Source organism: Leishmania martiniquensis, chromosome 6, assembly GCF_017916325.1.
Source record: "Leishmania martiniquensis isolate LSCM1 chromosome 6, whole genome shotgun sequence".
NCBI lineage: Eukaryota > Euglenozoa > Kinetoplastea > Trypanosomatida > Trypanosomatidae > Leishmania > Leishmania martiniquensis.
In genome coordinates this window covers 108,119-132,030 of record NC_090141.1, presented here as the reverse complement: position 1 = coordinate 132,030, position 23,912 = coordinate 108,119, and the positions used below count along the sequence as shown (strand labels likewise).

Here is a 23,912-nt window from a genome sequence, read left to right as displayed (position 1 = left end):
CTACTCCGACAGTAAAGATATGTGAAAGTCACCGAAGTGACTGTCGTCGTCAACGGCACTCTCGTCGCTTTCTGTATGCGATGAGAGCTCCTGCAGAACACCCTCGTAGTAGGTGCGATTGGTGAACAAGCGAGCCCGCGGCAGGCGGTGCGGCGTACCTTGCGACTGCAGCTGCTGGTGCTGGAGGGCAAAGCGGCGCGAAAAAAGCCGAACCGCTTCTACCGCAGCATCGGCGCTGGCGAACTCGACAAAGAGAGATGCAGTCGTGAGCTGTTCCGCCGTCGAAAGCGGCTGTTCTCGTCGCACCACGGTCTCTCGTGGGGCTGCGAGCCCCTCCAAGTCGCCGGCTTCAGCCTCTTGCTCGTCCTCCGCGGTGTCCACGATGGTTGCCGGAGTAGCTTCATGCGCGTAGTACGACAAAACGCGCCCGTATTGGCAGCACTCCTCCAGCAAGTAAAGCGCAAGGGGCTTCACCTCCCCTGGAGGCTGCATTTGTGGGCTGGTGACAGCATCTCCGCCGCACAGGGCGACGCGCGATGCGGCTACGTGGCGCACCACTAGCACAGTGCTGACATCAGAGGGAGCAACGGTACTAGACAAGGACGATGTGGCGCCATCGCCTGCGCGGGGGAAGGTTGACAAGAAGCAACACTTTGGCAGACATCCAGGCGACGTCTCCGCACCCTTCGTGGCAGCGGCGAGCTTTTCCACAACGGCTAGAGCCTCGAGGCGTTCGGCGTTTCGCGATGCCGTTGCAGCTGCAGCCTCATCCCCACTTTTTCGAGCAATATGCAGCAGACTTGGTTGCATGAAATTAGGGCCATAACGGAACAATTCCTGCTGCTGCACTAAACGAATGCCTTCGCCGTCTGTTGGTGATCTGGCGATAGGGCTAAGTGTGAAGGGCAGACGCGCCGCATCGCTCGCCAGGACGCACTGGACAACGCTACCGTCAAAAAGCTCGCCATTCAAGCGATCATTCAAGTGCTGAAACAAGAGCGTCAGACGAGAGGAAAGGCTGGCGGGGGAAGACGAGGCAGGATGCACCCACACGCCTACCTCCTGCGCTCGGTAGGTCTCCCCCGCTGCGAGGCACGACTGGGAATCAGGGTTGGCTGCGCGAGCGCAAAGGAGAGTCAGCTCCACGCATCCGCATTGGAGAAAAGAAGCGGGAACAGCTGAGATGGGAAAGCGATCCCCATCCCTCGAGTTGCTCTTGCCAGCCGTCAGGGGCGACGAGACCGGTGACGGCGTCCCGTGCGAGCCCGCATCATCGCAGATGCCGCTCTCAAAGCTATCCCAAAATGCGCTTGCCTCTTCAACCACACGACCGACAAAATCGGTGAACGCGGTGAAGTCAGTTAGGAGGCGTGCGTGCGACAATGCACTGCGGATGAGAATGCCTTCGAAAGCCGTCTCGTTTTCAGCTGGTGAGACGGTGGGGTTAGATTTGCAGGGGTTCTCCTGTCCATCCCCCACCCGTTGCCGCTTGCGAACGCCTTGCGAAAGCGGTGCGCTAACGTCCTCGTCGGAGTCAAGCAGGGGGCGTGGGCAGGCCAATGAGAGCTCTGCCGTACCATGATTGAATCGGAGTCGCCCACTGGATCGGACTGCTTCGAACACTGAGCGCACTGCTTCCGTTTCGACGACAAACCGATCGCCACCCGCAACGGCATAGAGCTGACACGAGAGAGGCAGCTTGCCCACGGCGGAAGAGCTCGCCGATTTGCCAACGACAGGAGATGGTCCAGGCTGAAGTCGGAGAATACGCTGTAGAAGGCCTCCAAACCCCATGTTTATCTGCAGCTCCACATCGAAGATGACAAGCTGCGCAACATGTGCAAGACTATAAGGACGCCATCGAGTGAGGTCGTACGTGGGTGGAAGCTGCCCCTCCCCTTCCACCTTCAGAAGCAAGTCTTCGAGTCCTTCGCCCTGAGACGCAGTGCTCACGCGTGCGTGATCCGAGTACTGCCCAAACTTTGCCAAGCTCTCCCATAACGGCGGGGTGGCGACGACAACCTCGGCACGTTTGTCTGCCGGCATTGGTGGATAGGGCCCAAAGAGATTGTGCACGACTAGGTGCAAAGAAGCGCAGAACTGGTTCAAAGCGCACGTCAACGCCTCGCACTGGTCTTTGGTTGCACACAAGACCACTGCCTGAGGCCCCTCCCCGCGCTCGAGCAGCGGCTGTTTTGCCACGTGCAGCGCGACAGAGAGAGCGAGAGCGTAAACGACCTCCAGCTTTGCCGAACCATGCGTTAACACCTTCTTGTGGTGCTCAGACGGCAAATCCAGGTTGTCCTTTGGGCATACCCTCAATCGAAGCTCGACCTGTGCGTCGAGTGTGTCTTCTGCCAATGAGATACCAGACCCACCCAGGTGAATAAGTACGTTTTCGCCGAACAAAGCGTGCCGATACGTTTCCCAAAACCAGCATCCGCCGCACACTGCCGCACCGCTGTTGTGTGCACTTGCCGGAAAAGGAAGCACCTTCTCGATGAACGGTCGAAATGATGAAGAGATGAGCTGGGCACACTCGCGTTTGCTTGCTTGACCCACGCTGTTGCATTGGTCGCTCAACACAGCAAGATCACTGTTGATGGCAGCGGTCTCATTGCCTACAAACTCTGCTTTGAACCACTCTGAGTCACACAGCCGCCGCACTACGCGTGGCGGTATGCAGTGAGCCATATCGTTGCAAGGATCACCTGAAGTGGAGAAATGAGCTAAGCGCTTTCTACCCGCTTACTGGGTCGTCTAAAATGAACTCAAAAACCGAAAACTGTATTCGCGTTATCGAGAGTGAAAGCAAAAGAAATGTAAGAGAGAAAGAAAGTTGTCGTGGTGCGTGCATGAAGCGGGGCCTCGATGGCAAAGTCTACAAACAGGCACCCCTAAGCAGTGTGGAAAGAAGACCCATCTAGTCAACGAATAGGAAGGTTGGGCATCTGTCAAAAAACGAACCGCCAGTCATCTTCACCCCGCTAACATCATCCATTCCCTTTTATGAGCATTGGAGGGAAGAAAAAAAACCGCGGCAGTGAGTTTCATCGACAGCTTCTGCACGCACAGGTCACCAAGGTAGGGCAGCAAGGCCGATGGTGCTCGAGCGCAGGCTGGCCTTCTCTCAAAAAAAAAGGAATGCTCGCAGAACATTTTCTCGAGTCGCATACCCCAACTAAAATGACTAAGAGTAAGCCGATGGCCATACTAAGCCTCGTCAACGGAAAGGGCATACGGCAGGCAGCAGAAACTGTTTCGCTCCACACCTCATGTCACTCATAACAGGCATGCTCAAGCGGAGCGTAGTACAGCAGCCACATGCTACCTGTAACGCATCAGTGAGAATGTAGTGCGCTCTATAGTGCGACTTTGTGTACCTTAAATCGCTACCTTCAATGTGGGTAAGCAGAGTCGAAGAAGAACAAGAGGCATGGATCAGGTCTGAGAGAGGCTTACAAGCAGGGGAAGAGTTGAGAAGCGTGTGCTTTAGATAAAACCAATTCCTCGTCGAGGCGTTGCGATGAAAAGATCAGCAACGAACATTTTTATTTCTTGTCGCGCTTGTTCTAAAGTGATCGCAGCAGAAAAAGTGCAGCTGCTATACTGCATAGTTTTGTTCCCTGTGGCAAGTGGCTGGCACATTTACAAGACTGCAACTATTATTGCGCAGCAGCACGCGACGGCCACAGTCGTAACCCACCACGAAGAAACCGGGGTTTGTGCGGAAGGCTCTTCCGCCACCAGTGAAGACTCCATAGGCATCGCATCAGCCTCTTCCTGCCTCTTGCATTGCTCTGGCCTCTTCAGCATGAATGCAGGTGGTCGTAGGCGACTCTGCAGTCTTTGCCGAGGCCCAGCGGTGGTTGAAGAGGCTGTGGCAACTGTCTCACTGCCTCCACATTGCTCTGTACGGTTGTATAGATTTGATGCGACGACGTTCTTCAGAGCAACAGTGCGCTCGGGATGGACGTACTTGCATCGCGAGCCGTAAGGACATCTTCCCTGAATGAATTGAGCGCATATTTCGCCACCAATATGCGACGCTGCAGCTTTACTCAAAACCATCTTTTTGGATTTCTTCTGAGTGGAGGGCCCATTTCCAAGCAGCCAAGGGCGCGCGTGAAGCTGTTCGCGGAATTTGTGCTCTTTGTCATCCATCGCACTGATTCTTCGTAGTAGACCTAGATGAAATGGATTGTTATTGGGATCCGGACACGCCATCGAGTTGTACCGCGTTGCTTTCTCAATGATGCTTGCATCCTTCGGGTTCACAATGGTATCTTCAAGGCGCATAAAAATGATTTTTGGATTTGTGCACACCAGCTGCCGCAGCGCCTTGCTGGTGCCCTCTCCACCGTGTGTCCCAGAAAGATCCACAGCCCGGATACTAGGGTGTTGCTGGAGGGCGTTGCAAAGGGGAATCAGCGACACATCAGATACGTCCAAGTAGCGAATTTGCAGGGACATGATCGAGCTGTTGTGTTTCACCGCGGCCGCAAAACAAATCAGCTCATGATCGCCAAAGGTAGAAAAGCCGTCTGGGTCCTCAAGACATACGCTTTGGACGATGTTTTGTAATGTTTGCTGAATAAGAATGTTCACATCCATGTTCACGCAGTATACCTCGCACTCGAACGTCTCTTCCTGCTCTTCGTCAGCTCCAGAGCCTTCGCTGTCCCCTGAGTCAGCAAGGTACTCATCATAAAGGCTCGCCTTTTTTTGCCAGTGACGCTTCACCTTGCCGCCTGGTTTTTGCCTTTGGGGTTTCATTGCTGCTGAAGGGAAGCTAGCCGCTGTGTCTATCCATGAGAGCGAGAAGAAGGGCAGAAGAAAAACGCACAACTAACCGATGCATCAATCGCCAGCAACATTGTTGGACAAGTCCCAAACCCGTTGGTGTGAAGGTCAGCCTCTGCCTTACGCCCCACAGAGGAAAATTGAGTCATAAACAATATTGCCTAAGCAAAAGACGCAGTTAGCGCGCTGTGTTTTTCGCATTCGAGGGCTGCTGGCTGTCAGTTTCTCACAATAGGCAATTCGAATCAGAAAAAAATCTTTTACTCAACCAAGGCTCGCTGTCGACAGAGCGCCTTCGCTTTGATAAAAGAAAGGGAAAAGCCAAGTCACTACAGCATTCGCAGTTGTGTTACTCATAATAGACCTCATTCCCTTTAGGCAATCAAGGGGAAGTCGGTCTCTATGCCCTACGGCCCCATCGAGCGGGGCCATAAAGAAAATATGGGTCTTTTGGCTAAAGGTTGTATAAAAAAACGTGAAAACAGTTAAAGGCACCAGAAGAGCTGCTATTCCTTTTCTTCGCAGATTACGGCAGCAAAAAATGCTTGCGTTGCCTGAGCACACTAGGGTCTCAAAAAAAAAGCCCCAGTCATTCAGCGAGAGAGCCTCCTCTGTTTCAACATTTTCATTGTTTTTTTTTTCGTGACTCCCGGCGCTTCTGCACCCCGTCGATAAACATTACTGCTGTCGTGGGTGACATCTGAAAAATAGTGAGGGTGTCGAAGCCGAATACGCCAAAACACTTCGAAACAGCACTTTCACCAGACGAATGAATCGACCAAGGAGTTTGCACCTCGGGGTCTGCGAGATAACAACGCCAAATTATGCATTTTCTTTGTCCTTGAAAGCATGGCGCATCCAGTCCTTTTCGTGAGTTGGTGACGCCAAGTCGAGGGAGGGTGTCTCCAACCCAATGCACGAGGCAAAAAGACGGGAGGTCACCAAATAAGGATCGGCATCACCGGCAGGGCGGCGATCTTCCATATATCCTTTTCCCTCGCTGGCTACCGCGTTGGGAATCCGAATTGAAGTGCAGCGGGTACCCACGCCAGCACTGAACTCCGACACCTTCGATGTCTCATGTTTACCGGTAAGTCGTTTGTTGTTCTCGGCTCCGTAAAACACGATATCCTTGCTAACGGTCTTGCTGAGACGCTCTATGTACTGATGAATGACATCGAGACCGTTTTCTGCGCGGGTCGATTCTGTCGAGAAGTTTGTGTGAAGTCCGCTTCCATTCCAATCACCGTTAATCGGCTTTGCGTGGTAGTCCGCATCCAGTCCCTCTTCCTCCAACAGGCGCAGAAGTACCCAGCGAGCCACAATCAGCTGATCACCCATCTCGAGGCCCTCGCACGGTCCAACCTGAAACTCCCATTGCCCAGGAGTCACCTCCGCATTTGTTCCAGAGATGTTCAGTCCCATCTGAAGGCACACCTCATAGTGCTGGTCGCAGAACTTTCGACCCCACGCCGTCTTAGAGCCTGTGCCGCAGTAGTACGCCCCCTGTGGAGCGGGAAATCCGTGAGCGGGCCACCCATAGGGGCGTCCGTCACGTTCTGTGATGAAGTATTCCTGCTCCAGACCAAACCACGGATGCTCCTCAGGGCACTGCTCGAAAGCTTCGCGAGCAGTTGCGCGAGAATTATCGCTTGTCGGCTCGCCTCTAGGAAGGTAGCACTCAGCGAGCACCAGGATCCAGGGAATCTTCGAAGATGGCCTTGGCAGGCAGCAGGGAAAGGCATTAACAGGTTTCAGCAAAATTTCAGTGTCTAGCCCCTTCGCCTGGCCAGTGGAGGAGCCGTCGTAATTCCATACCGGGAAAATTCCGTTAGCAAGCAGATCCTTTGGGTGCTTGGCAACATCCTCCTCAGACAGATACATCGTACGGTCCTTGCTGCGAATGTCATGATGAGTGTCCTTACCTGAGCACCAGATGTAGGTGACGCGCACCGTCTTTTTATTTGACGAGGACATTGTTAATGAGCTCCTCTGTTGTCGTGTGCAGTCGGGTGGTAAGGGGAGAGCAACGCGCGCTCACTCAATTGCTCGACTGTATTAGTGAATGTCAGGCTACTAATTCACGTCACTTAAGGCGGCGAAGAAAGGCGCGACGGACAGAAAGATCATAAAGATTAGAGAGCGTGCCAAGCAACCAAGTTCAGCAACACTAAAGGGACCAAAATTCGCATGCAACAGCGCCGGCCAGAGGCATATCTGCCCAACATTAAGATTGCCGTTCGAATCTCTTTTCATTTTGTTGTTGTTGAGCGCCCTCCTCATATGCTTTCTCCGCTGCTCGAGAAAGGAAAAGAAATAGGCTTGTGACTTGATTTAGGGGCACTCTATGGCGCAGCTAACTCAAATGTATTTTCCAGTGAATCGCAAAGTGATTCCGAAGCAGTCGATTGCAGCCACTGTATCGAAAGTCACCTCCAGCCCTTTTCTTTGCATACTGCCTAAGGCCTGTAAGCACAGACATTCACTGCTCCTCAGCCGAAAAGCTGCCGCTCTGAAGATAGGCTTGGCTTGGTGAAAAATAGTGCCTTGGTAGCTTTGATCCACTTCTCACCCATCATCCTTGCCATGTCGGCCTCGGAGAAACATGCTCAGGCCGCGCGGCCTAATGCGCCACCGACCCCCCCTCGAGCATTCTAGCTGCTACCCAAAAAAACAGCGAGGCGTTTCACTTTTTGCAGCTCTTGAACAGACTTCATCGATCTCGCCCCTCACCATTTCACCCCTAAACGATCCACCCCTTACCGTTACCCACGCTCCTCCCAGCAACGCCCCCCCCCACATCCACACAGAAAGCGGCACCCGGCATAAAGAGAGCACGCCGCCCACCACAGGCACCTTTCGTTACGAGCGATCATCCTGAAGTAGATGAACCCCTCTCCCACCCACCTTGATGCACTCAGGGAAAAAAACACCGATCAAAGCTCCTATGAGTTACTAGTGGCGGCGCCAAAAACAGGCGAGCCCACAGAAGAACAATAACAAAATTTTCGTCGCCACCCCCGTCGCCTTTAGGTCCAGCGCTGAAGCCGGGAAGGAGCAGCACGCCTATTTACCCCCCCCCCGCCATGCTCAAAACTGCCTCGCCTGGGGGCATTCCCCCTTCCCTTTTATATCGCGCCAAATTCCCCCCCACCCTTTAACCAAGACAACCACCAGCAAAGGAACAGGGCGCACACAAGGCCCGCTTGCAAAAAAAAAAATGCATTAGCCTTACCAACCCACGTTCAGTTTTGTGCGATTCTGTACCGATTTCAAAACTAGCCACCGTCGCACCGACCACGCCGTTTCCCCCTTACCCAAAGAGTTTTGCAGTCCGGCCAGGGCCACCTACAGAGCGAGAGCGCCCCCTTTACCGCATCGCCACGGGCCCGCCCCGTCATTTCGACGCCCTTTGAGCGCCGACCCCAAAGCGCCAGAGCAAAACGTTCCAAAGGGCATCCCCAACATCACGAAATACAACGGGCATGTGGATCCACAAAAAAAGACCCTGCCTCCTGCCAGAACCCCTGGCTAGAGAAAAGGCCCCCCCAACCGCGAAGAAGCCCTCTAAGAAAGGCCTTCCGGGCGAACAGCCCACCCTCGCATCGCAAAGGGCGGCGCCGCAACCTTCCAAAAAAATTTTTACGTAGCCTAACAAGGGCCTTTTCAAAACAGTTGAAAAAAGCAGGCCGGTGCTTGATCCGGTGCTTTCATTTGTTCCACAAGAACTTTTCCTGATTGGGCTCAGCCCCATGAAGGCGCGGTCTCTTGGGAATAGATATGTCCACGGCCTCATTCCAAAGACCAAAAGCGCATCGACGATACGCTGCGCGTATCTCCCCTACCTTTTGTGACGCTGAAAATTCCCAACCCTCTAGGTATTGAGAAACGCCCCCGTGGAAGCGCAGTAAAAAGCCGCCCATTCATCAGCAAACATGATGGGGCCAAAATTACATAGCTGGGGGGGCTGCCGCCGTTTATGAGAATCCGCCGCGCCCGGAAAAACAATGCGTCTCAAACAAAAGGGCCGCCCCCGCTCAATGCACACACCCAAGGTCTAAGAAAAGCACAAAACCCACCAGCGCCCCCTACCAGGGCCAAGCCCTGCCCCTCATCTTCCAAAAAATCAGGGAGTACGGTTTGAAGGAAACAAAAGCTTAAAAGAGCCTCATAGCTACATTTACAAAAGGGCGGGCCCCCCCGACCGATTGTTTCCCCTGCCGCAAAGCCGTAAGATATTTCCACACAAAAAAGCCCCACCAACAAGCCAGCATGAAGGCCGATTGCCTTCGCCCGCCTCGCCGAGTGTAAAGGTCGCCGGCCCTCTTTGGGTAATATTATCCGAACAAAAGAAAGGTGTAAAAAAAAGGAGCCCCGCTTTTTCAAAAGCCCCATGTATTTAAAAAAATTTTTTTCGCGGGCCTAGCTGGCAAGTTGCTTGGTGCACGAGGCCCCGAGAGAGTTTTCTATTGCCAAAACAGTTTTTGAACGCTTTTCGGCATCTTGGGGGGTATGCAACTGGTTCTTTTGATTGGGGGCGCCCGTAAGGTTAGTCAGAGGATAAAGGAATAGTTTGCCAAAAAAAAGCCCGCCTTGTAGCAAAAACCCAAGGTTCTCCGCGCCTCCGCTTCCTAATTGTGGCTTTTGGCATCGTGGCGCTAGCTTTTATTAAAAATACGGCGGTTGGCTCTTTGTTTAAAGTAATGCCATCAAACCCTTCCTTTTTTGAAGCGCTGAGCTCGATGATTGTGGTTTCTCTTTTGCAAAAACTTTCGCCACCATAGGGCAGTAAAAAAACCTTCTGGGGAGGGGTTCTGCCAAATATGCTTTTCTTCTGCGGCCGCCGGTTTGACGAGGGCCGCACAAACAACGGGCAAAAAAGCATCACAAAGAAAAAGTAACCCCAACCGGAGTTGATTGCGCGTGGTTATCATTTCCTCCAGCGCGCGCTTGTTTTGCGCTTCGAAACTAGGCGGGGCTTTCTTTCGGGTCAGTCTGGTGCGCCAAAGATATATATTTCTAGCCCAAAATAAAAGATTTCGGAGACTCTAAAGAACGAAACATGTGCAGGCGCCCTTCAGCAGAAGCCGGGCCGTTTTTTTTTCCAGCCCGGCCTTGCATTTCGGGTCTGGCTGCCACTGTTTCTTCTAAACGAACTTTTTCTCTTGGGACCGGATGGTTTGGATACGCTCCTTAAACATCCCCGGCGTCCATTATATTGCCATTTTCAACTGTGGCTTTTCAGATTGACTCGACTCTTTTTTTGTGCACCTTTTCATATTTTGCGCGGGCGCGGGAAATGGGCGGGGTTTGAAAACCTACTTTTTCCAATGGGCTCAAGATTATTTTCTGCCGGGTGTGTCGGTGGGTGCGGGTGTGGCAAAGTGGGGGGCGTGGGCGCCTTTTTGCGGGTTGCCAGGGTGGGGCCGCGGCGGCGGGCCGGTTGGCGGGGGGGCCTTCTGAACCCACCAGGAGAGGCGCTAGAATGACGAAAAAAAAGATAGGTCGGGCGAAATGTAGTCATTAACTCTTTTCCAGGCACACACAAGGCCTGGTTATGTTGAAAATGTGTCGCCTGGGGTGCTGGAAGATCTTTCGCGTCTGCTGAGCGCGCGGCGTGGTTGTGAAAGTCTTCGCCACTGGTTTGGGCCTCGCGGCCTTTACGCGCAGCGGCCCGCCCTCTAGAGATCTCATGGGGATTGAAGAAAAGCCGACGCACGTATGCTGTGGCGTTCTGCATTTGCTCTTTCTCTGTAAAGGGAAAGGGTGGCGCGGGCTTGCGCCGCCCTGGGGCGTTTTTTCCGGCGCCCCCGCCTCTTTTCCCGCGCCCGGGGCCCGGCCTTGCGAAAGGCAACGGAAAGCTTTGGTGGGCTGGTCCCTGGTTGTGCTGTAAAGGCCTCCTCGCCGGGCTTTTCCTTTGCGCAGGGCCACCCGGTGGCTTTCCGGGGCGGCGCGCGATTTCTTGGTTGAGTGAAAACTTGGCACCTACGCGCCCAAGGCGGAAGATGCGCGCTGCACAAAACCTGGCGAAAGAAAGATGGGCTTAGCTTCTTTTATTTTATTTTCTATCGTGGGGTGTTCCATGAGGCTGGGGCTGATGGGGGCCTGGGGGGGGCTTAAAAATTGTTACGCTTCGAAAGCTGCAAGAACACGGGCACTTTGGAGGGCTTACTGGCACGCCAAGGCTCGTGTAAAGATCGTTTCAGAAAGACTTACTCATACGCGTGGTTGTGTTTTCGCTGCCGCATAGTGGTTTTGTCGCTGTGGACGCCTTGGGCGTTTTGGAGGTATTCAGTTTCAGAGCCGGGTCCTCGGTGGGCTTTTTGTGGGTTGTGTCCCTGAACGCTTCGAAAGCAACGCGCCTCAGATGGTATCAGCTGTTGTCATTTTGTCGGTTGCTATTTGTGCCGGACCGGCGACGGCTTTGTGACGGGAACGTTGCGAAGGGTGGAATTAGCGAAGGGTGATGTGAATTAGGGGGTATCAAGGGTTGCCGTGTGTGTGTGTGTGAAGGGAGGGGGGCCATTGCGGTCGGCAGGGCATGTGCCACTATCGCACCCCCACATGCGTGAATAAAGGATACCGCCACAGCGCCTCAGTGCGGCCTTGGGCGGGAGGCATATACACCCTGTGAGTGCCGACAACGCGAACAGCAACAGGTGATATACTAGACGCTGAGTTGAAGATGCATTGGGCGCTTCTAAATTTGAGGTCATCAAGCAGGGGCCCATCACTAGAAGAGTCGTCGGTGAAGAGACAGTTTCCCCTTGTAGTTCATCTTTTCTCAATGTTCTTGGCATTTGGCGAGCGATGAAGCAGCTCTGCTGGAAGCGAAAAATTTCGTTGTGAGGCTGGGTTGCAGTTGCACAGCTGTCGAAGTGTTGCTCTGATAGTGTTATCTGCTGCGCTTAAATGAATACCGTATCACACTCAGTCAGCACTCATTCTACGAGCAAAGGTGTGAGTCTAGAGACTAAATGTCGTGCTCAGCTTGACACCCGAGCAGTAGGCATAGGAACTTGGCGGATTCAGGGTTCTTATTCTACCCATTATTATACCCTCTTATCACCATTCGACTTTCGTTGTTTTTTTTACCGCATTCTAGCATTAATTTTTTTTTGATCACTAGCGCATTCTTTAAGGACGAGGCACTATGTCTCATCTTCAGGATCAAGCGAAAACTTGCATCGATGACGTCGAGGATGTGCTGGCGTCCTCTAGTAGTCTTTCTATCGACGCGATGAGCGATAAAATTAGTGCGACCTATCAACGATTTGTGCAGCATGTATGGTGCGAGCTTCCAATGAGCAGTGCAGGTGGATCGGCCCTCGCAACAGTTTCTTGCATGCCTATATGGGAACTTTTGAATCAACACACGAGCGCCTGCGCGCTCGCTACAGCATCAGCAAAAGCTATCGCCGTCCAGTTGTTGAGCTCTATGTACCCCAAGCCAAGGGACCGGCGATGCCTATTCCAGCAGCCCAGCTGTTATGGGAGCAGCACCCAGACTGCGGTACCACTCAGCACACAGGTACCGATTCAAATGTTGCTACCCAAGAATTCTGCTCCTGAGCAAAATATTGAATACATCAAGGCCGCCCAAAGGATCTTGAGAATAGCGGTAATCGGTAGTTATACAGATGGGAAGGAGTCTGGTGCGGTAGCATCTACCGCACGCACGTTTCTGAATACTGTGCTTCCAAAGTGCACAATAATCCCCCACCCGAGAGAACTCGCGAAGCAAACCAGAGGAGAAGTTTGCATTCTTTGGGACGACCCCTTGTGCGATTGGCTCTCTGGGAGGGTTTTTCTGCTCACGCTTTGGTGCCTTCTTGTTGCTACCGACTACTTGAATATACCCGAATACAGAAGCCTCTCATTATTCCTCTGCAGCTCACGCTGGTCAGAGCGTCTGATTGAACTTGATGAGCGCAAAGTAAGCTACAGCGAGCTTCTATCTCCTCTTCTGGACATTTGCTCGTTGTGTCTATCAGTGAGTCCGAGGTCTGTTTCATCTTCTGTGGACACAGTGCCGCTCATCGACCCACGCGTTATGCCCTTTCTAATGGGTAATGGGATAAAGGACGAGCAATGCGAGATCGGCGCCTGCTTCGCTACGGAGTACAGTGCGGGGTCAGGGGCGGAGGGAAAAAAGTCGTTGACTCTGCGACGCGCAGAATACGTGAAGGAGCAGCTGATCGAGAGCATCCCGAATGAGATTGACTTTATGGGCACCAGCTCTTGTCGCGATTTTGACCAACTAGCATACCTGTGCCGAGATTGTATTTTTGTGCCAACCAGCAAAAATTTTCAAAGCGGCATTTCCGCCTCCAGGCGCCGTGATATGCTCTTTAACCGAAAAAGGACGCGAGGCACTTCACTTGCAGACGGGCCGTGCTTTATTCCTGTCAAGTCTGCAGTGACCAACATGCTTGAAAAAAGAGACACTGATGCATTAGTGACACTAGAAAGACTGTGTTGTAAGTGGAGGGAGGATACGGTATGACGCTCGATTCAGTTTTGTTGACAGTACAAATTACTCCATTTTTGGTGTAATTCTATATATATATATATATGCGTATATACACATACATATATCTATATATCTATAGCTATCTACACACATATATATATGTATACATAACAAAATGATACCGGGGCTTTTTCCCGTATGACTAGTGAGCACAGGGCAGCCAAGTGGCGCGAAGAGGGCCTTGTAGAAGGCGCTTGACACAACGCGGCCTTTTCACTTTTTTGCATTGCGCCGCAAACAATAGTGACACGGGTGCTTTTACTTCTATAGGTTCTTTTAGCGCCAATGTTCCTTGCTTTCTTTACATGGTACGCATGCTCATTCAAGTTCCCTCCCTCTACCTACAACCAGATTCGCAAATTTCTAAAGAAGAGCTATTTTATTTTTGACGAAAGAGCAGTCATAGATTAGTTTCTTTCCCCCCGGGGCGCTTGATTTTCCCCGGCGCTAATACTCTTTGTTAGCATTTTTTCCATCTCTTGCACAACAGTAGGTGTGTTGTGGCCCATCAAAAGGTTTTTTAACAGCTGTTACCCAAGCGGAGACTTTTCTAGTATCCCGAATGCCACCGAAAGAACTGAATCCGCTGCTTTCACCTCAGCAAAAGAGGGCAGCCAACCAGAGCTATCCCGAGGTTCCAAAGAAGTGCGTGGTGACAGGGGGAACGGGGTTTGTAGGGACTCGTCTGGTGGAGATGCTTATAGAGCGAGGGGCCGAAAGGGTTCTCTGCTTCGATATCGTTCCCAAAGAGAAGGCTGTCGGTGTCTGGGACCACCCGTCGATCGAATACGTTGTAGGTGATATCACGTCCTACTCTGATGTTTCGGCAGCCGTCAAAGGGAGTGACTGCGTTTGGCACCTCGCTGCTGCTGTAGGGCCTTTCCACCCTCGCACCTTGTACAAACGCGTCAATCATGGGGGGACAATGAACGTAATCCGCGCATGCAAAGAGCACGGAGTAAAGAAGATGATTTTCAGCTCATCACCGTCAACTCGATTCAAGGGTACTCTCTTCCACCGCCCGAACGTCGACGGCCTTACAGAGGACGAAATGCCAAAATTGCCGCTCGAGCATTACATGCAAGTGTACGCACAGACAAAGGCTGAGGGCGAAATGGCGACGAGGGAGTCGATCGACGACAACTTCTGGTCTATTGCGGTCGCTCCTCATCAGGTATATGGCCCACGAGACAACCTGTTTTTGCCGAACATGCTGGAGGCTGCCGGTACAGGTAAACTGCGCGTCTTTGGCAAAGGTGACAACCGCATCTGCTTCAGCCACGTGGACAACTATTGCCATGGCCTCATCATTGCGGAGAAACAGTTGTACAAGGATTCACCATACCTCGGACGGTTCTACATTGTGACCGATGCCAACACACATCCCGAGCCGGCGGCGTACTGTTTTTTCTGGAAGGAGCTTGACAAGGCCATTGTGGGCATGGGGTTTGCATCTATCATGAAGAAAGCTCACTACCCATTCTGGTTTCTCTACATTGCAGCGCTTTTCGCGGAACTGGCCGGGTGGATCATGAATACGACGTTCAAGCTCAACGTCTTTAACGTTTTTCTTCTCACGATGAATCGCTGGTTTCGGATCGACGCAGCCGAGAACGATCTCAAATATCAGCCGGTAATTCCCTTTGAGGATGGCTGGAACGATACGATTGAGTGGTTTAGGCTGAATTGGTTGCCCAAGTTTAACAAGCAGGATTGCAGTACCATCGCAGGCATTTCTGCCGGATCGCAGCTAAAGATCAACATCCAGGCCCAAAAGGAGAAGTAGCAGAGTTTTTTTTTTGCCGCAGCAGTTCTGTGCTGATCCTCGGTCTTCGTGTTCGCTTGTCTGTGCGTGCATGCACGTACTGCACACCACCTGTTTAAGGGATCTCCGACTCACTATCACGAAAAAAAAAGAGTGGAATATCAGTGCCGCATTGATAGCTCTGTATATTATCTGAGAACTAAACTTCTTTTCGGCTGTGCTTCGGACGGCTCACTACACGGGCGGTGGAAAGCATGAAGTTGTTGGCAATATACTGTGCGGCGCCCCAGATGAAATAGCCAGTAAGAGAAAGTCAGAGCAGGCTGCCTTTCTGTTTTGATGCAGGACCGCCGAGCGCTGGAGTCTCCTTCAATCTCAGGGTAGTGATGTAACTCCGCAAGGAATGCACGTAGCGTGCAGCCTCTTTTCTCTGTGTGGCGCTCTTCAGTAGTCACTGGCTAATGCTCGTGGTCAACTCGAGCGTCATAACGCCGGACACCTGCGTGACTGCGCACCACACAAAGCCTGTAGGGTTACTGAGCCGACCTCTCTTGTTCACTTCTCCTCGCTTCACCTTTTTTCCTCTCTCGGGCTCCTCTGCTTGTTTGCCTCTTGTGGCGCGGCCTCTGCCTCTTTGCCAATTCGGTATTCGCAAGGTGATCACAACCGTCCGTGGGCCGCGGCCTCCCTTTCGCTCACACGGAACAAATAGCAGCTCTCCTGAGGCCAGCGCGGCTGCAAGGCGCAGGGCGGGTGGGGATCATGGCTGCAATTTTTCCATGGATACCAACATCCAATGTGGTCTACACTTTATCGCGGAAGGTGGTCAACAGATGGTGCCCACAAATTCGTAGTTCGTGCCCACTTCCTATGCTGGACGGGCCACTGCCGATCGAGAAGCCCGAGAGTCTTGAGCTGCATGGAAAGGCCCAGAAGCCTGACCCATTCCGCTACATGGAAGACTTGTTTGATCGGAGCACTCAAGATTACGCGAACAAAGAGATGCAGCACTTCTCACTGATTAGCAGCAAGTTTGATTTTCGACATTCGAAGGGCCGTTTGTGGGCGGAGCTGGATGCCAAGGTCGTTGTGAGCAGCCGTGAGGGCGGGTACGACAAAGGTGAGGAGCGCATCGGCGACCACGTGTACTTTACCCGTGTCGTTCCTGGGCACGATTCGAATGCGATAGGGTTTTACCGCAAGCGACTCGGCGAAGTGGATCTCCTGGCAGAGGAACTTATCAACCCTCTCCTTTTACAGCAGCACTTTGGCTACAAGGACTGCTCCATCGGCGTCTGCAGAGTCTCCGAAGACGGCCGCTACCTCGCATACACACTTTCGGTGGAGGGCGGCGATAGGTACTTGTGCCACATTCGCAGTATTGACAACGCCAGTCTGTTCCACGTGATTCGCGGGACGAACATCGTCAGCATCGAGTTCGGCTCCGGCAACCAGTTTTTCTACACGGAGTCGAACGAGCTAAACCGGCCCCACCGCGTCATGATGCAGGAAATACGACCTGGCATATTGGAGCCGCCGATAGAGATTTACCGTGACGAGGACGAGGAGTTTTTTGTGGATGTGCGCAAGACGAAGGATAACAAGTACATTACGATAGCCTCCGACTCGAAGGTGCGTTGCAATGCGCTAGTCGTGCCCGCGTCCTTCCCTGTTATTCCATCCCCTCTCAAATCCTTCTTCAAGGTGGGCAAGCCGGTCGAAGTTGCGGGGAAGTCAGTGTGGAACTGGCTGGATCACTACAACGGCAACTTTGTCATGGTAACATCTGACAATGGGCCGAACTACCGTGTAGTGTACATTCGTGACGAGGTAGCGCTGACTTATGGGAAGGAGACGGAATGGAAAGAGCTCGTTCCCCACCGCGACAACGTGCAAATCACTGACGTTGATCTCTTCAATGGTCGCATCATCCTGTACGAGTCGCACTTCGCCTTCGAGCGCATCCAGCACATCCGTGTCATCAGGTGCGACGGCGGCCTCGACGCCGCTGCGCGGACGCCACGGGGCGAGGATTTGGTGCTGCACTTTCCCCCGCTAAGCACAGTGACTCCGGGCCTGAACAAGAACTTTGGGCAGGAGTCGATGAGCTTTGTCTACAGCAGCCTCATCCAGCCGCCACGCGACTGCGTCTTCAATTTCAACTCAGACATCACCTCCAGCCAGGCAAGGCTGTGCGCACCTGAGGCGCTCTTCACGCAACGCCAGTCTGAGCATTTCACGCCGTGGGATTACATGTGGCCATACAGCATCTACCGCGACGTCTGCGTTTCAGAGGACGAGACGGAGATTCCAATCACAATATGCCAGCGCCGCGACGCGTTCATTCAGGAAGCGACGGATTTCGAGGCGCAGCCCAACACACCCAAGCCCTGCTTCATCTACGTGTACGGCTCTTACGGTGAAGTTCCGTCGATGCATTTTCAACTCGCCCCGTACATGTGGATGCTGCGGCGACGTTGGACCATCGCCTTCGCGCACGTTCGTGGCGGCGGTGAGCTGCCGAACTGGGCTCAGCTAGGGAAAGGAGAGAACAAAATCAAGTCTATCCAGGACTTCATCGCCTGCTGCGAGCACATGGTAGAGATGGGCTACACGAAGCCGGAGCTAATGGTGGCTGCAGGGGCTAGTGCTGGCTGTGTACCGATCGCGGCAGCCATGAACATGCGGGGGTGTGGACTGTTCGGCAATGTGCTGATGCGGTCGCCGTTCCTCGATATTATTAGCACCATGAGCGATCCCGAACTTCCGCTGTCGGTCGCCGAGCGCGAGGACTGGGGTGACCCGCTCAACAGCAAGAGAGACCTCGACTTGCTCAAGCAGTACGATCCGTACCACAACGTGAACGACCGTGTGACATACCCTGGCATGATGATATCGGCCTGCCTCGATGACGACCGTGTTCCGGCGTGGAATGCGCTTAAGTACGTGGCAAAGCTACGGCAGCAGCGCGCCCGCAAGGACGTTGACCCAGTGGCTCGTCCGCTGGTTCTGCGGCTGCGGCGAAGCGGCGGCCACTACTTCTGGGGCGACACAGAGAATATTTGCGAGGAGATTGCTTTTCTATGCTCGCAGTTAGACCTCGAGGGCCCTGGCAAGGTGCTCAACGACATGGACGTCATGACCCACATGCACAACCTTACCGCCACCGGCGCCATGGATCACGACGACCAGCAAAAGGTATTCCTGAAGTGGGATAACTGGGAGAGGGAGCGGATCGACTACCACGTGAAGCTGAACTCCTTCGACTGGGAGCCGAACTTCCGCAAGGTGAAGGCGCAGAAGGAGCCCTTCTTCTGGGTGCCGACAGACTCGGAGCTGAATCAGAAGAAAGTGGATGCGATGTTCCGTGCGAAGGAACGCGACGCCCGCGAGAGTGCTCGCTCTGGAGCGAAGGTGGGAGGCTTTGGTAAGGCAGTCGGCCGGAACCTCTCTCCAGAGGGGCAGCGCGGGAAGCCGTAGTGGACGATGGCCTTTGCACAGCTCCTCAGTAGTGATGCGTGTGAGCAGGATGGGGTTGACTGCTTATGCGTTATGGTGATGCTGATGTGTACGGTGAGACGGTGCGCTACCGCTACATTCACAGAAAAGCCGAAGAAGACATGCATGCGTTTGCTCACGCTTCTTGCTTTCAACCGCTCTCGCTGCAGCTGGGAGGCACCCGCTCGTTAAGCGGCCGTGACTACAGGTCGGGGGTGCACTGAGACGGGAGCGAAGGGCGAAAAGAGGGAAGAGCAGCCATTGAAAGTGCTGCCACCCGCGACCATGACTGCCGTTTGGGGTGCTTCTCACCTTTGTCGACCTGTCGCACTCTTCTTCTGTTGCGTGCCTCTCCGTCATGGTAAAGATGCATGCATCTGTGTGCGTGCAGGGGTGAGAGGCTGCGCCGTGCACCTACACAGACGCAAACTGGAGCTGCTTAACGGGTGTCTGTCTCGCGTGCTTTGCTTTCCTCCTTCTACAGGGTCATCTGGGCACATGCGCACACGGCCACGGCGCGCCATCTCACGCTACACAGCGACACACCCACGGGTAGACATCCACACACATAAAGAGTGCACGGTGACATCAGCAAGGGTGCTCGTGCGCGTACATTCGCTGATCTCAACTAGAATAGAATCGAGGGACGAGCGGGTCGAGGGGCGTGCAGTAGCGCCATCGCCATGCCACCATGGCTAATACTTGTTACTATCCACAACGTAGTGAATGTGCCGCTGTCCGCTTGCGAGAGCGGCCCGCGGTCGTTCGTCGTGGAGGCGCACATGGTGCTTCGTGCGTCTGCCTGCTCTGCTCCAGTGGCCACGGCGACGTTCACCACGGACGACGTGGTGTCGACCACCCCCAACCTATTGGAGGTGCGCTTGGATGATGCGACTCGGTGCACTGGCGATGGGGATGAGGGCGGCCCAAAGGTATGGCGGTGCGCGGTGCCGGAGCTCCAGGTGGTGGTGATGGTGAAGGAAACTACTCACGGTATCAGAGGTCCCTCTTCTTCTTACCGTTCAGATCGTCGTGCGGGCGTGGGGGATCGCAATGGTACACGCGTGGTGGGCACGTCAGCCCCGCTGCGGCTCAACGCGAAGGAGATTGTGGAGGCAGACAAGCTCACCACACGGATCGTGGGGACTGAAATGGGTCAGGTGGGACTTTCCTTCACCGTAGACCCGGGCGACAAGATAGGGTACCGCCAGCGGTTGGAAAGCTTCTTGCGCACGCACAACCCGCAAGGACTGCGGCTGGTGCCCAACGTGGTCGAAGCTGTCTCTGAGCTCGACACATTCACGAAGCTGTATCGCCGCTACTCGATTCAGAACTACGAGGAGCGGCTGGCTCGCTTCTTTGACGTGTATGGCCCTCAGTACAAGAGCGAAATTCCGGCGCTGCTGCGGCAGTGGGAGGGTCGAGAGGAGGAGCTGATGCGCAACTTGGTGCTCGACAACGGGCCAGAGGTGACTACGATTGATCAACACCAGCGACTGACCGCGTACCTGGCCGCCTATCAACTTGATCGGAACTCCCGCGACGTACAAGAGATACTCGAGGCACATTCTGGGAAGGTGGAGGCTAGCACGTCGGTGGCATTATTTTCCGCTCTCGTAGAACGCTACGGCCCGGAGCCGGACCCACGGACGTACCTCTTCGCTACGCCTCGGTACATCCCTGCACCATCATCACCCCCACGGAGTAGGGGAATCCCTATGGGGGCCCTCAGCTACGACCACTCCCACTCCTCCTTGCATCACGGCTCCCCATCCCTCGTGAGAAGTGGCGCAGGAGAGAGTGCTGCTGGCGCCGCTGCTCCACGGCCCTGCCCGCCGACACCTGCTCCGGAGCGCCTGTATGTCTCTGTACCCATGTCGCCCACGCCGATTCCACAGCGGAAGGCGCCCCTGGAAACGGTGCGCTCGCTCGACCGATCACCCAGCTTCGCCGTTGATGATGCTCCACGCCAAGGCGGACCCGAGGCGACCATGACGGGCGACTGGAGTGAAAGGAAACCCGTCATCACACCAAAGGACCAAGTGGTAGTGTCGAACCCAGCCCTCGGCGCCAGTCGGCGAGACGTTCCCCCAGTGCCGGGTTCCTTGTGGCAGAAGATGTGCTTGCTGTTGCAGACTCAGCAGCAGGACTCAAAGCCCTGGCGGGAGCACAATCTTTTCTTCTTAGATCAAGACGAGTTCGCAGCGACTGTGCGGGCCCTGCATACGTTCAGCGAGGCGCCGGATGGAGGGGAGGTCCAGGCGCTGGTAGAGGAGTGGCTGCGTCGGGTGAATCAGGCCTTTCGCACAGAGGCACTTGAGTCGAGTGATGCGTACTACGAGGCTGCGGTGCAGGATGCTGTGCGGCTGACCGGGCTCCAGCCTCTGCATCTGCAGGTGGTGAGTATCAGCTCTCTGTTTCATAAGGAGCAATACGCCGGCTTCGCTGCGTACGTGGAAGGGCGGTCGAAGCGGGCCAAGACAGAGCGTCTGGTACTGGTCGGGGACTCAAAGAGGATCATGGATGTTGCACGGTTCGGCATTCACGCCGCGGTGGACCCCGTGGGCGGCTCCAGAGATGCTCTTGCATCCTCCTCGGCTGTCGTCCATGACCCTAGTGCGGCAAAAGATGGGGGCCCTTTTATCTTCTTACGCCAGCCCTTCCGGCACTCCACAGAAAAGCACTCCTGCGCCCTTCTAGTATGCGACGTCGCGGTGGGCGAGACGTACTCATGCCCCGCCGCTATGCACGCACCACGGCAGGGGACTGCCGACTTCCTCTCCAAGTACGACAGCTGCGCCTACATTGACGAAGCCAACGGCCCTGTGGTCGCTGTCTACTCTCGGACGCAGGTACTACCGCGACTGATTCTGCAGTGTATTGTCGACCCGGAGCTGCAGCCCTGCCCTGTGCACCCGGATAGGCCGGTCGAGTACTACGTGATGGAAAGCCACGCCTTCGCGTGCAGCCGCTGTGTCGTGATGGGCGCCTACAAAGGCAAGGAGGTGGCGACGATCGAGGAGGCTGCGGCGATGGCGCGGGCGGGTCTGGCAGAGGTGGAGCGGACGGTTAATGCGCTCAAAGAAAGCATGCTCGCCTACGCCAACCGACTCAAGAACGAAGAGAGCAGCGTACCCACCGCACCTCGCCGCCTCGAGGCGGAGCGTGAGATCGACCGGCTGCAGAAGGAAACGGAGGAGCGCATTCGCAGGATTCGCCGACAAGTGCAGCTGGAGGATGAGGCGGAGGTCTCCCGCATCCATGCCGAGCGCATCCAGGTGCAGGCGACCCTGGAGGCGGTGGACGGGCTTGGTGAGAAACTGACATCGGCCCTGCATCAGCGGGCGCCAGTTGCGGCAGTGAATGCGCTGCAGCACATCCAGCAAGAGGGGCAGGTGGAACAGCTCATGGCAAGGGCCCAGGAGCGGGTACCATCGGCTCCGCTTGAGCTGGTTCTGCCCTTGGATGGGCCGCCGCCAACATTGCCGCCTCCCTCTTCCTCCAGGCCCAAGGTGCGTTTAAAAGGCTCACAGGCGGTGATGGGCTTGAATGAGAGCCGCTTGCCTGAGGCCGCGGCTGAGGACGAGGGCGAATCTCGCGCGCCGACAGCTGCAGCGCCACCTGCATCGCGTGCCCCGTCTTCGCGTCCCACGACGCACGCATCACCGCCGCCAAGCAGCTTGTATACTCAGTATCTGTCAATCGCTGGCGCCAATAGGAAAAAAACCTCTGCAGGTGCTGCAAGCGGATCGTCTCGTGCCGCGCAAGCAAATGGAGATAGCAGCACGGTGACTCTGACCAGCCACCCTCGTCCTGTCCCGGTCACCGCAAGCGATAAGAGCAACAGAGGCGGTGAGATGAGCTCTCTCTCTTCGAAAGAGGCGCTCACACGTGGGTGGGCGCTACTAAGGCGAGGGGATGTCGCCGCAGCGCATCGTGCGTGGGCGGCGGTGTGCCGTGCTCACGGCACCAACGACGTGATGGGCACTAAGGCTCACGCGTACATTGCCGAGGCGATTGAGAAGGACTACGCGGCAGCTGCGCACTGGTATGCCCGCTCACTGCAGCTAGATCCGCAAGATCGCATGACCGCATACAACTACGGTGTGCTTCTGGAGGCACTGCTCGACAAGCCACAGGAGGCTCTACGACTGTACGACCGCGCGGCTGCGCTTGGTGATGCAGTGGCAGGTGCTCGAGCACGGGAATTGCGGTCAACGCTTGCTGCATCTCCTGGACAGTTGTCGCAGCAGACGACGTCCACGCGCTCCGTTTCGTTCTGAGAAGGCCCGGGGAGGGGGGTGAAGTCGGCGCGTTTGGATCGACAACGGCTGCGCGTTCACGTCGCCCATGTGGGCTTCGGGCAGGAGTCCAGAGGTGGTGGCGGGGGTGAAGCTGATGGATAGGTATCCGGAATTCGCTGCTCCCCACTTCTTCTACTCCCGGGCTCTTCCTCGCTGAGTAGACATCTGTGTATGATTACTGACACACATACACACACACATACACGAAATCACCGTTTTTCTCGTATTGTTTCGCGTCGTCCTCATTGGGCTTCCCGGTGTCGGGTGGGGTGCTTCCGCTTTCATTGGCTGCGCATACGAGCTGATTGCCATTTCGCGCTGCCCGCCTCCCTCTTTCCTGCTCGTCCTCTCTCTTTACTCTCTTCCCTCCCCCCTTTCCTCCCTGTCTGTCTTTTCTACATCACTGTTTCACCCCCACCCACCGGTAGCGATACCGACACTCGAGCAGGCACGCATAGCCCTCCCCCCGCCCCTCCTCAGAAACAGGCACAGAAGCTCGCAGAGACGCGGTAGCACTTTGCGACGGGAGGCACGGCACGGAAACACGCCCCCTTTCTTTCTTCGGCTCTCGCCACTCCTCTCCGGCGCATTTTCGAATCCCTATTCTCCGTCGCCTTCCTTCCTTGCGCACGTGCGTGCACCTTCGAGGGTGGTGTGGTGTGTGAGCGTGTGCGGGCACTGCTCCGCTCCGTGTACAGCACAGCCGACACAAAGAGGGAGGAGACAAGAGGAAATACGGATTGCCCACACATGGGATGCGAAGAAGTTCGCCTTTCTTGAGATTGCCTCTCTGCGCCCCTCCCCCTTTTGTCACCCGTGCGTTTGTCTCCTTTTTTTTCCCCCGCGTCCGACTCTCTGTGATGTGCGCATTGGCGGACTTGGCGTTCTCCTCTTGAACCCCTTCCTCATGCCTCCCTCTCGGTCTCTCTCTCGTTCTATCCCAACATAGACGTGGGCATGCTGAGGGTATCAGCGTACGTGCGCCCGCTCCCGGTAGACCACGTGCGCC

The 23,912-nt window shown here is 54.9% G+C and overlaps 7 protein-coding genes across 7 annotated transcripts; 4 read left to right on the top strand and 3 right to left on the bottom strand.

The window, feature by feature from the left end:
- Positions 1–2,694, bottom strand: LSCM1_07951 (uncharacterized protein; the record flags this gene model as incomplete). The annotated part of the gene is made up of 1 exon (XM_067325299.1): positions 1–2,694. One exon carries the CDS (start codon positions 2,692–2,694, stop codon positions 1–3), a length of 2,694 nt encoding a protein of 897 aa, XP_067181155.1.
- Positions 2,695–3,648: 954 nt separating this feature from the next.
- On the bottom strand, positions 3,649–4,776 carry LSCM1_07950 (uncharacterized protein; the record flags this gene model as incomplete). The annotated part of the gene is made up of 1 exon (XM_067325298.1): positions 3,649–4,776. One exon carries the CDS (start codon positions 4,774–4,776, stop codon positions 3,649–3,651), a length of 1,128 nt encoding a protein of 375 aa, XP_067181154.1.
- Positions 4,777–5,625: 849 nt separating this feature from the next.
- LSCM1_07949 (uncharacterized protein) lies at positions 5,626–6,780 on the bottom strand (the record flags this gene model as incomplete). The annotated part of the gene is made up of 1 exon (XM_067325297.1): positions 5,626–6,780. The coding sequence occupies one exon, from the start codon at positions 6,778–6,780 to the stop codon at positions 5,626–5,628; it is 1,155 nt and encodes a 384-aa protein (XP_067181153.1).
- Positions 6,781–11,956: 5,176 nt separating this feature from the next.
- On the top strand, positions 11,957–13,309 carry LSCM1_07948 (uncharacterized protein; the record flags this gene model as incomplete). The annotated part of the gene is made up of 1 exon (XM_067325296.1): positions 11,957–13,309. One exon carries the CDS (start codon positions 11,957–11,959, stop codon positions 13,307–13,309), a length of 1,353 nt encoding a protein of 450 aa, XP_067181152.1.
- Positions 13,310–13,898: 589 nt separating this feature from the next.
- On the top strand, positions 13,899–15,122 carry LSCM1_07947 (uncharacterized protein; the record flags this gene model as incomplete). Its single annotated transcript, XM_067325295.1, has 1 exon — positions 13,899–15,122. The coding sequence occupies one exon, from the start codon at positions 13,899–13,901 to the stop codon at positions 15,120–15,122; it is 1,224 nt and encodes a 407-aa protein (XP_067181151.1).
- A 741-nt stretch (positions 15,123–15,863) lies between these two features.
- Positions 15,864–18,581, top strand: LSCM1_07946 (uncharacterized protein; the record flags this gene model as incomplete). Its single annotated transcript, XM_067325294.1, has 1 exon — positions 15,864–18,581. The coding sequence occupies one exon, from the start codon at positions 15,864–15,866 to the stop codon at positions 18,579–18,581; it is 2,718 nt and encodes a 905-aa protein (XP_067181150.1).
- Positions 18,582–19,282: 701 nt separating this feature from the next.
- Positions 19,283–22,882, top strand: LSCM1_07945 (uncharacterized protein; the record flags this gene model as incomplete). Its single annotated transcript, XM_067325293.1, has 1 exon — positions 19,283–22,882. The coding sequence occupies one exon, from the start codon at positions 19,283–19,285 to the stop codon at positions 22,880–22,882; it is 3,600 nt and encodes a 1,199-aa protein (XP_067181149.1).
- Between the last annotated feature and the right edge of the window lie 1,030 nt (positions 22,883–23,912).